At 42.9% G+C, this 12448-nt stretch overlaps 1 protein-coding gene across 8 annotated transcripts in view; it reads right to left on the reverse strand.

Annotated features, from left to right (window-relative positions):
- ORC2 (origin recognition complex subunit 2) overlaps positions 1-12448 on the reverse strand; it is a 177388-nt gene that overhangs the window by 153725 nt on the left and 11215 nt on the right. For all 8 annotated transcript variants that reach the window (XR_015056262.1, XR_015056261.1, XR_015056260.1 and 5 more), the window contains exons 3-4: positions 5626-5730; positions 5168-5277 (exon numbers count right to left, since the gene is read on the reverse strand). Coding sequence is in view for 3 of the 8 variants with exons in the window: in XM_085874030.1 (XP_085730156.1) it covers positions 5168-5277; positions 5626-5730 (215 nt within the window). In the remaining 5 variants the exon portion in view is untranslated. The remainder of the gene's footprint in view (positions 1-5167; positions 5278-5625; positions 5731-12448) is intronic.

Genomic DNA, 12448 nt, shown 5'->3' on the forward strand with positions numbered 1-12448 from the left:
AGAGTCGGGCTGCGTGAAGTTTGCCTGAATGCGGGGAGAAGCTTTGGAAAAGAAATATCTTTTTTTTTTAACCGAGTGAGGCACGGAAAATTATCAACACGGTTGGTTGCATCATTATTGTGAGGAGCTCGGTTTTACAATCAATTGTGATAGGCATCTGTGGTTGAATGTACGAAGTAAGCAGTGTGTGGAGCCCTCGAAGGAGGGAGGGCTGTACGGTGTGCGAGATGGAGTACGAAGCACGAGTGTGGTCAACATCTGGGCCACATTGAAATCGGCCGTGCCGAGGGTGCTGTGTAAATTTTCGAAGCAGTTCATCCTGGCCTTGTAAGTTTGCAAGTACACATGTGCAAATGGACAAGACCATTGTGTGCTGGACCCTGAGTAAATTCCACAATGTGCCAACCCCCTGCAGCCTCCTGCACCTCCGAAGAGTCTGGAGGTATGGACGCTGACCTTTGAGCTGTGCAGCCTCGGTTCAAATCTCAACGCAGCTCTAAACTGCCATCCTGGTGTTTCACATGCACTGCAAAGTTTGCAGACATCGGTTCGTGGACATTAAAGATCCCACGATGCTTTTTGCGAAGAGTTGGCAAGTGATTGCAGGCACCCTGAACATTAAGCTACAAAACTGCTGCTCAGACATGCAGGGGCACAGCTGCTGTCATGATGGGCACGAGTCAGAACTCGAGTCGTCATTCGTGTGCAGCACGTGGCGACAGATTAGTATCAATCGTCACAAGGACGTGGCAGTGCAAATGATGCAGTGCAAATGAGTCAGTGTCCCTCCACCGATACACACATTGGAATGGGTACTCATCTCACCGACCTGGGAAGGATGACAGGTTGAGTTAAACCCAACCACTGAGCTAACACCAGGCTACGGATTGTACTGTACGAGTTTACTTTAGGCTCATGTAAAAGATAATTGAGAATTTGGCAGATTTTAAAAACAATTACCATGACATGTTTGAATGAAGAACGAGTTAAAATCGCAACTGTGGCTGTGGACATAATTACATACGCAACTCAGCCGGGAACAGAGGAAAATATTGTATTTTATTTTATTTTGGGCAGCACCAAATGCTTTGCAGAAGTGTGGTCCAAATGGATGAATGGATGATATCTGATTATGCAGTGTTGGTTGACTCACTGTTTGAGTAAAATGTGGTAATCGAAAGATGTCCGATACTGGACATAACTGTCAGGGTATGTAGTGTACACTGAGAATAACATCTTGGAAAGTGATTCTGTGCTAATTGCGGTATGCAATCGAGCCGAGGGTGAAAGCATATTCCTGATATGTGTATACTGTACAGATGGAACAATGTAGGGGAACTGTGGAAATAAGAGGATATTTAATGTCGCAAAGTGTGCTAGTCAAGAATAGTTAAATCGATAGTAATATATTGAGCACATATGAAGAAGAAAAAAAAAAAAAAACTACAACAACGACATCCTCCCTGGCTACCTTCCACCATCGGCCTTTCCGATGAGCATACGTGCCGAGCGCCTGTGGGGGAGTTCCATTGGCAATCAACGCTACCTAACTACCTGGTGCTTGCAGCGGCATCGAGTTGCAGGTTCGAGTACCATCGAGCCAGATTGTCAACGATTGCACGAGGCAGGAAGGTCCAAGGAAGCTTCTCACCTCCAGCTCACCTTCCCTCCGAGGGGGGAGTATCAATAACGACCCAACGGGGTCCCTTTTTTGGGGGAGGGGGGTGTATGTCTGGTGGGGGCCAGTCCTTAAGCAGCACCTGTATGGGTGCTTGTGTATAAATTTCCATTAATTTTATATTCTAATGACTCTGCCCTTATGTGCTTCTTATGGGCTTCATGATGGTGCCCAGAGAGCCATTGGGTTGTCTGGACCGCCTGGAGAAGCGGGAGGCAGTGGAACTGTTGGTGGTTCTGGTCCTATCGGACCTCCGGGCCCAAGTGGTCATGATGGCATGATTGGCCCTCATGGTGATGGGGGTAGGCCAGGAGCACCTGGTAAACATGGATGGCAATGCGGGAGACAGGGGTCCGCAAGGGGAGTCTGCAACACCAGGATGCCAAGGGGCGATTGGGATAATTGCACCATCAGGATCGTCTGGGTCAGTGGGTGAGCAAATGGTGGGTGCAGGTGAGCACATGCATCTGTGGTGAAGGTAGTGGTGTGAACCCATGGGTCGGTTCGGACAGGCAGAATTCACATCTTTGTTTACGTTGAGATCTGAATTTGTCTTCTGACGTCAGCATCGGTTGGTATTTTAAAAACGCGTTTTTCATATTATAGCAGCCACCGTACCTGGGAAGGCTGTGCATTGTATTGTCATAATGGTAGACCGTGGGGCTATGTACGCTCTCTGATGACGACCAACTTATGAATGGGAAAGAAGGGTGTGGTCGGTGGAACTAACTCTACTGCTCCCTCTCGCGGTCGTGCTTGCTGCTGATACCCAGCCCCCTCAACAATATGGTCTTAATAAAAAGGGTAAAGTGGTTGCCCAAAAGGTTTGCTCGTTTTGGCTCATAAAAATGAGCTGCACGAACAAAAAGGGGATGATGTAGAAGGAGGTGCTGAGAATATGGTACACTCAAGAACTTGCAGAGGTGGGAGAAAATCGAAAATTTGTAAAATCGAAAGTTTTGGAAGCAGCTATGTATTATCAAATGTTTGTGGTGTGTGCTGCCTTTGGGCTGTTGATTGCATCACTGGTTGGAGCATGACTGTGCTGCTGATGCGGTGCCCCTATTACCAGTGTACTGATGTTCATTTTTCTTGCCAGTCTTAAAGGAGTGACAGGCTGAGTTAGCCCTCTGGGGTTCGTTTAGTGGTAAATGAAACTTGAGCTCAGGGCTCTGGGATCCTGGTCACCAATTTAAGGGCAAGGCCAAACAGTACATATAATTATTGGTAGAATGTCTGTAAAATATATGGACATGTATAAATGAATATTAACTCTTGTGATGCGAATAAATATTGTGAAAGAGTTTGATAACAGGGTGTTCGAATGGAGGAATGTCCTAAAGATGCAGTGGACTGGACTTTTTCAGGTATTATTGGTTACCCAAGGAGCTGTCAAGAAAATGTAAGCCAATCATGGATTCACGCATCTCATTGCAAAAGGATACAGGAAATCGAAAAGAGAAAGAATGTTACTGGAGGTTTATGACAGATGTGGCAGTGTTTGATTAGCGTGTGTATAATCGTGATAATATGGACAATAACAGATAGTGAGGACATTTTGGGAATGTCATAGAGATCAGAATGTTTGGTAGGTCAATGGTAGGGGAAACAAGGAATGGGTTGTGACAGGGTGCACAGGGTAAAAAAAGGTAAACATTGGGATCAATTGCATTAGGAAGGCGTATATGGGAAAACACTTATCAGGCCCTGATATACAATTATGCATCTCGTGTGCCACGGGATGAAGGGGACAAAGGCATTGTACGCCTGGAACAAGACACTGTTACATGAAGGGATAACTGGGACAAGGATAGAGATAAGGATACGAATAAATAATCTTGCAGAATCCCAGAAATCATTAAATGGTATATTTCTGTGACTTAGCAGAACACCGAAGGAAGGTAACTGCAGAGTACCATGACTATTTTAAGGAAGAAGGGTTAAGATCATGGGTAATGGAAGTGTTTGGTGAAGGGGGAACATGGATATTACACATATTGATAGTTGGCCTGATGATATTCAGTGTTATTGTCATCATGGCATAAAAGTAATGGTGTGTGTGTGTGTGTGTGTGTGTGTGTGTGTGTGTGTGTGTGTGTGTGTGTGTGTGTGTGTGTGTGTGTGTGTGTGTGTGTGTGTGTGTGTGTGTGAGAAAATTTACCACAGTGACACAATGGTGGTGCATGAAGTTCCCCTGGACCAACCATCTCTGAAAACCCAGAAAACCCAGAAAATGAAGAACCTAGTTTAAAATTTAGTCGAGACACCGTGATGGTGGTATTATTTTTTGGGAAATATGAAAGTACAGACACTAGTGCTTTCGGGAGTACACACTGCTCAAACTCACATTGGATGAGTGTCTCGAATTGTTTGTACCAATGAAGCGGATGGAAAGAAATATTATCTAAACATTGCCTTGTTGGAAAATATTGGGATTTTCTTTAAAATTTTCTTTGACTCTGGCTTGTTGTTTATAAAAATTATATTCTTGTTTTTTTAGTTCATAAAGAACACAATAAATAGCAAAAAAATATATATATATATTCTTACTTGTTGTTTATAAAAATTATATTCTTGTTTGCTGTTCATAAAGAACCATAGTTAGTTAAAAATATATGTATCTTTTTTGTGTGTGAAATAATTCTTTCTCTGAGTGTTGTTTTTGAAAAGTAATTTTGCTTCCTCATGACCTATATTCAAGTCATAATTGTTGAAATGTATCCACTATACTACAGAGGGGTGGGGTATTGGTGGGCCGGTCAGGATGGTGGAGGGGGGGCTTTTCTATGAGGCTAGAAAGTGCGGACGGAGCTTTCGTGACGTTATGGCCCACTTGGAGCTACTCATAAGGGTGTGCCACCTATAGAAAAGACTCCCGTCTACCACCTGACCAATCCATCGAGATTCCATCTCTAAAAATTATTATGATTGTGGTGTTCCTTTTCCATTATGTTTCTAAGTAACAGAGAGGCAAATGTGGAGCTGTTGAACAGCTCCCAAGATGAGATTTCAATCAGCAGTGGAACATGATCTCGATATATATATATATGTACAGGGTAGCCCAAAAGTTACTTGACCCCTGATAAATTTCTCGCACTTCCCTCCGTCCTTTCCCCTCTGCCCTCTCCCCCTCGCCCGCTATGGTATGCAGAAACCCTGACTCAGAAGAATGATGGAGCACATACAGATACAATGACAAATTAATAATTGTAATTACTGTACAATAAAACCTGTATATTAAAAGAGTTGAAGAACAATGCTTCACTGGGAAGGGTAAAGTGACTTTCAGGCCACCATATATATATATATATATATATATATATATATATATATATATATATATATATATATATATATATATATATATATATATACATATACATATACATATACATATACACACATACACCCACAAACAGCATAATCATATCTCATCGTGAAAGAGTTAATATTGAAGCCTTGTAGGGCACAATAAGCTGGGATACCAACCTAAGCTGCAGCAACCATTTTGAGAAGAGGTGACGATATCCTTCCTTCAGTGCTTGCCGTTCTTCAAGAAAGACTGGTGGTAGATCAGCCAGAAGGCCCAACAACCGATCCTGCAATGCAATCAGATTATTTAAAAACATCGAGGTCAAATATGAGCAAGAACATCCAACTGACAAACAAACAACCTCTTCTTCTTTCGGCTGCTCCCGTTCGGGGTCGCCACAGCAGATCATCCGTATGATCCGCATAGTGATTTGTCACATGTTTTATGCCGGATGCCCTTCCTGACGCAACCCTGGTCGCCTCTTACGACACAGGGATACGGTACACCTATTTTAACCGGGGTATACACTGGGGTGTATACCCCGGTTAAATGACAATCAAACTGGGGTGACAATCAAACAACCTGAGAGTCCTCAACCTTTTCCCAGCCTCTTTCCGTTAAATCTCTACATTACCTGGTCCAAGTGTGCAGAGCGAAGGCAGGACAATGTGCGATTTGACGTACACACTTTGGAGCTTCGGTGTGCTTCAAAATAATTATGTACGTCTCCCTGCTCTGCCTAAAAGGAAACACTCAGACATTGGGAAAAAGTCACAATTCAGCATTCCTTAAGTTAATTCAGCATTGCTAATTCAGCATTCCTTAAGTTAATTCAGCATTGCTAATTCAGCATTCCTTAAGTTGAACTTTTGTCCCATCAATAATCCACATTTGTTCCTCAGATAAAAATATAACATTATTAACCCGAGTCATAAAATTTACTATAACTAAGAACAACAAACATTTATCCAGCCATCTTCTCATTGTGAATAATCCTCCATAATTGGCATATTCCAGAAATAAATACAACTTTTTGTAGGAAACACCTTCTTCTTCTTTCAAAACAATATACAGTATATATATATATGTATATATATATAAATATATATATATATATATATATATATATATATATATATATATACATATACATACATATACATACAGTATACACACATATACACTACCAGTCACAAGTTTTAGAACACCCCCATTTTTCCAGTTTTTACTGAAATTTAAGCAGTTTAATGTTTAAATGTACTCTGAAATTAAAGCATAGAACAAATATACAACTGCAGATAAAAAATAAATCATGGAATCGTTTTGTTGAACAAAATTTAATCTAAATTTTTGACTCATCAAAGTAGCCACCTTTTGCAGATATAACAGCCGAACATACTCGTAGCATTCTTTCAACAATGGAAATCAAATATTGTTCGGAGAGTTCTTTCCAACACTGTTGCAGAAATTCCCACAAATGTGTTGCACTTGGAGGTTGCTTTGCTTTCACCCTTCTGTCCAGTTCATCCCAAACCAGCTCGATGGGGTTTAAGTGTGGAGACTGCGATGGCCATTCCATGATTTGAAGCCTACCGTCTTGTTCTTTTCTTCTAAGGTAGTTATGACATAGCCTGGAGTTATGTTTTGGGTCGTTATCTTGCTGTAGGATGAACCCCTGACCAACTCGGCATAGACCAGAGGGTATTGCATGGCGCTGCAAAATGCTGTGGTAGCCCTTTTGGTTCAGGGTGCCAGTCACTCTGTGCAAGTCGCCAACTCTGGATCCACCAAAAGAGGCCTAGATCATCACGCTTCCTCCTCCATGTTTGAAAGTTGGTGTCACACACACTGAGGAACCATCCTTTCGCCAACTCGACGGCGTACAAAAACCCTGTGTAATGAACCGAAGATTTCAAATTTTGATTCACCGGTCCACAAGACCTTCTTCCAGTTTTCAGTAGTCCACTGGTGGTGCTTCATGGCCCAGGCAAGCCTCTTTTTATTATTTTGCCATCTCAGCAATGGCTTTCTCACTGCCACTCGACTTGTCAAGCCTGCAGCTCAAAGTCTTCTCTTCACAGTTGAAACTGAGACTTCCTTACTTCGACCAGTGTTCTTTCCAAGCTGTGCTTGAAGCTGCTGTCCTGTGAGTTGCCTATCACGCAAGCTGTTGACTCTCAGAAACTTGTCTTCTGCATGTGTTGCGGCTTTGGGTCTGCCAGACCTCTTCCTGTCAGAGTTTCCTCCCGTTCCCAAGTGCCTTTTGATGGTGTGGAGCTGTTGAACAGCTCCCAAGATGAGAGCAGCCATTTTTAGTAGGATTACCTTTTCTTAAATTGAATGTAGCATTTAATTGAGGAAGCCAAAGCATTTAAAATGCTCTCAGTAAGCTACAGTTTTTGAATGTTGGTAATCAAAGCAAGTAGGCTATATCTCTCTATCTCTCTATCTCTCTATCTCTCTATCTCTCTATCTCTCTATCTCTCTATCTCTCTATCTCTCTATCTCTCTATCTCTCTATCTCTCTATCTCTCTATCTCTCTCTCTGTCGTGCAGCTGAACATCTGGCTATCTTGTTGGCCCTTGTAACAACATTCTTTGAGCCTTGAGCTCGGAGAAGCCCGATCATAAATCAGCACTGTTTTGGTATAGTTCAAAATGGAACATCTTGCAGTAAATGAGAAGATAATATATATATTGTGATAAAGATCTGCCTGACCAATAACAGATCTTGCTAGTGAAAAGATCAATGCTTTGTCAGGCCAGGAGAGAACCAGTGCTGGGGTGTTGTTACTTTCAAAGAATACGATATCTAAGAAAGGAAATATAAACCTGATGGAAGTTGGGGAAATCATGAAAACAGATGAGCAGGAAAAAGTATATATGAAGTAAACCAAACTACTTGCGGGCCAGAGAGTTTAACTGAGCTGGGATACTGTAGGTAGTCTCTGTCTCACTTTGTCATGTACTCTTTTGATGTGAAATAAAAGGCTCTTCTCTACCATGATCAGTGTGGACATTGCTAGATTTCAATCAGCGGTGGAACATGATCTCGATATATATATATATATATATATATATATATATATATATATATATATATATATATATATATATATATATATATATATATATATATATATATATATATATATATGTACAGGGTAGCCCAAAAGTTACTTGACCCCTGATAAATTTCTCGCACTTCCCTCCGTCCTTTCCCCTCTGCCCTCTCCCCCTCGCCCGCTATGGTATGCGGAAACCCTGACTCAGAAGAATGATGGAGCACATACAGATACAATGACAAATTAATAATTGTAATTACTGTACAATAAAACCTGTATATTAAAAGAGTTGAAGAACAATGCTTCTGTATTCACTGACATTCTGTATGGATAACTGTATTCACTGACACCTTGGCTTCCTTTGCAATTTCTCCAAAGGAAAGACCTAAAGATTTAAGGGTTATAATGGTCTGTCTGTCTTCCTTTATTGTCTTTTTCTCACCATTATAATAGCAATATACTACTTCCTGCAGTGCAATATTGTCCAAATAATGCTTCCGAGGGTGCAGCAACACAGTCTGTTCCAACACTGCTTTTATACAGACAGAGGGTTTGTGACGAATCAACAAAAGTTGGGACACCTGTCGGAATTGTTCGCATCAACTTTCAAGGCTTAATTTACTTCCATTGCTGCAGAACAGCTGCAGTTGCTAACCCATTACTTGTTGAAACTGAGATTTACATTATTTTTCAGTTTTTGGTAACCAAAACCTTTATTTTTTTTAACATCTTGTACTTTATCCCTTAGCTTTGTACCATTTCAGGTTATTCACTGGACTTGAACTGCTTAAATTTCAGTAAAAACTGGAAAAATGGGGGTGTTCTAAAACTTTTGACCGGTCGTGTGTGTGTACATATACATATATATATATATATATATATATATATATATATATATATATATATATATATATATATATATATATATATATACATATATATATATATATATATATATATATTTTGTTACGGTTGTGGAAATTCACAGATCACCATTCAGGTTCCCCAGAGGTCAGTTATTTTGGTAAGTGTGTGTTCCAGGTTAGATTTCCCCACCGGCCGGTTTAATGGGTATTATTGTGTGCTGGACTGTGAATCTTGAGGTAGTGTTATTCTTTTCTACCTTTATTTTAACAACACCAATCTCCACAAACAAATGAACTTCTCCTCACCATCATCTCCACAAGCAACAACATCTCCACAAACAAACAAACTTCTCCTCACCAGCATCTCCACAACACCGCCATCTTTTCACCAACAACAACATCCCAACAAACAACATCTCCACAAACAAACACGATGGCATACGCGACAGCGGCAAAGTGATCTCAAACACGGCCGTGTTGTGAAAGTGATCTGAACCACGGCCGCGTTTGATGGCAGAATCGGATCAGAATGGCGAAAGGGGCGGAGCCAGCCAGGGGTGAAGGTTCAAAGGTGAAAGGAAGGAGGGCGCTGATTTTGGGTGGTAAGCCCAGAGCGACCCCTCCCCTCCGGGCTATAAAAAGGCACGTTCAATGCCTAGAGCGTTGTTGGTCGGTGGAGGGAGTCGAGTTGGTGAGTTGAGTTTGGGAGCCTTGAGTCCAGTTGAGCAGTTGAGGAGGCTCCGGGTCGTCGATAAGGAACAAACAACTTGGTTAAGAGCGCTGGGAGAGAGCGTTCAAGTTCACGCAGCGCTGGTGTGGTGGAGTTGGGAAGAGAGCTTGGAGAGTTCGGAGGTTGGAGTGCGGGCAGAGACATCAAGGGTCGCCCAGCCAGTCACCAAGAGGGTGGCAGGTCGCCTGCTCGGTCTCTCGGAGTCCCTTCGGTCATCCCGGCTCCGAGCAATTATAAAGGCTTACGAGCCCGGTTCTTTTTCTTTCTTGGGGTTTGCATGAAAGTCTGTGGCGCCTTGTCTACCAAGTAGAACTGACTAAGTGCATGTACATAATAAATAGACATTGGCTGTAGTGTTTTTGCTCGTGTCTTTTTCCCCCATCTCCCCCCACCCCCATTCATTGCATTGCTTGCATGCCTGTGTGGAAATAAATGTCCCCATTTGTGAATGTCACTTGCTCGTTGCGTCCCTTCCTCCATTGACTGCCACAATTGCGTTCGGAATAATTAGCTGGCTGATTATAAGCCGATAAAACGTACATCTGGTCCGACGGGGCTTGGCGATACAAAACCGCTCGGCAATCGCAAACGGAACGAGCTTCTTAAAGCGGCTCCTTTTCGTGCAGGGTCCATTGAGGTATAAACTCCCCGCATTTCTGTCTGCGCGAATAATTAGGTACATCGACAATTCGGTGATCGAACCTGCAGTGTGTGGACCCTTTAGAGTTGGCTGGTTTATGGTGTGGTGAAAAACACCCGTAGCTGGGTTTCGGCGTTGATCCGAAAGCTGCGACGAGATTGCTCGTTCGGTGGGCGCGCGGCCGCAATTGAGTTAAAGGCGGTCACCCGCACGCCGGACGGGCGAAAATCCACAACAATATATATATATATATATATATATATATATATATATATATATATATATACATATATATACATACATACACATACACATATACATATATGCGCCTGGTGTGGCTTAGTGGTTAAGGCCAAGGTCACATTTGCCACGGAGGCCGTGGGGTCTCCAAAATCTGCGGCCACTAGCAATTATACGGCGGCCGCAGTATTTCCACGGTCACACAATGTAGCAGTCACATATGTTTTTATTTTTCGGGTATCCGCACGGCGTGTTTATAAATTGTGGAGACGGAAAACATGGGGGTGCCGTACGGTCTTTGATTTGAAGTTGCACGGTGACCTTAGGGCGTCGCTGCGGCGGCAATATAATTTTCAAGGCAGACGCAAGGAGACCTCAAGGTGCCCGCAAAGCGACCGCAAGGGGGCCTAAGGCGAATGTGCGGCCAGACGGACGGTAACGAGTGGGTATATAAACACCAGTCCTTTTTTTTTTACTGAAATAAAAATATACCAGTATATATAACTGAATATACTATAACTATAATATACCGTGGTCCCCCAGAATCCGAACGGCCAAGCTGTTTGAAAATATTGGAATCCGAACAATTTTTTCGAGAAAGTTTGGCCCTAAAAATCCAATACATTAAAAAAAACCGAACAAAACGTAGCGTTCATGTTTGTTCACGCGTCTCCCCCATCTGTTCGACCCGCATCTTTGCGCTTTGTTCATTCAGTTCGTCGGTGGAAGTACTCAGTCACATTTGCTCTACGGCGAGGATAAGGCGGCCATACGCCGCAGAGAAAACGTGCGGCCAAACGTGCGGCGGCCGCAGAGAAACTGAGGTGGCCTTCGGGTGGCCCTACGCTGTTTGGCTATCTTTGACAGGCCGTAGGGGTGCCGTGGAATTATAACTGCGGAGTTATAACTTTTTTCATTTCTACGCTCGCCGTAGCAATTCGACAAAACCAAGCTATGACGTAGATGTGTTCCACGTCGACCGTACGTAGGGCGTACGGTGGGCTTGCGTTTTCCGTGCGGCTGCCGTAAGCTCTTCTTAATGAAAAATGAATTTTCCCAACCCCCAAAAAATTACGGCACCCCCACGTTTTCGATCTCCACACTTTATAAATACGCCGTGCGGCTACCCGAAAAATAAAAACATGTGTAACTACTACATTGTGTGACCGTGGAAATACTGCGGCCACCGTATAATTGCTAGTGGCCGCAGATTTTGAAGTGCTTCCGTTGCCTGTATACGTGTTTGCATTGCTTACTGCATGCGTGTTTAGTATTCCCTGTATACGTGTTGAAGTAAATAGATGTGCTTGGTTAAATGTACCCCGTTCGTTGCGTCCTCTTTCCCCTATTGGAATACCATCTTGCACTGCAGAATAGTAGTTGGGTATTCAACACCCGGTAAATAGAATCGGATCCGGCGATAATACCCGCTCGGTTATCACTGAAGAACGGAACGGACCGCTTGAGCGGTTCGTGTCCAAGCCGACCTGCGTCGAGGTAGGTCTCCTGGTAGACTACCCGCCCGAGTACTTAGGTATATCGATATTCGGCGATTGACCCTATTTTGCGCGGGTAGAAAATTGGCTCGGCCGTGGTGGGATTAAGAACCCACCCGTGACAGAGTTCCGGCGTTGTTCCGGAAGGTCACGACTGAATTGTCCGTCCGGTGGGCGACGCGGCTGCTATTAGAAAAACGTGGTCGATCGCACGCCGGTGGGCGTGAATTCGTAACAATATATTATACACACATATGCAAGGTGATCCAAAAATACCTGGACAACTTTGTTTGTTAATATATTTAGGACCACATTTGATACAATGATACCCTTTGTTTTATGTGACACAGAAACTCATAGAGTTTTCTATATTTTCAGGTCTGGTGGTTAAATGTAAAAGAAAATGGCGACTCCACAGGA

Source organism: Eptatretus burgeri, chromosome 3 (assembly GCF_056783735.1).
Source record: "Eptatretus burgeri isolate ZD-2024b chromosome 3, Ebu_testis_v1, whole genome shotgun sequence".
In the NCBI taxonomy this organism is placed as follows: Eukaryota; Metazoa; Chordata; class Myxini; order Myxiniformes; family Myxinidae; genus Eptatretus; species Eptatretus burgeri.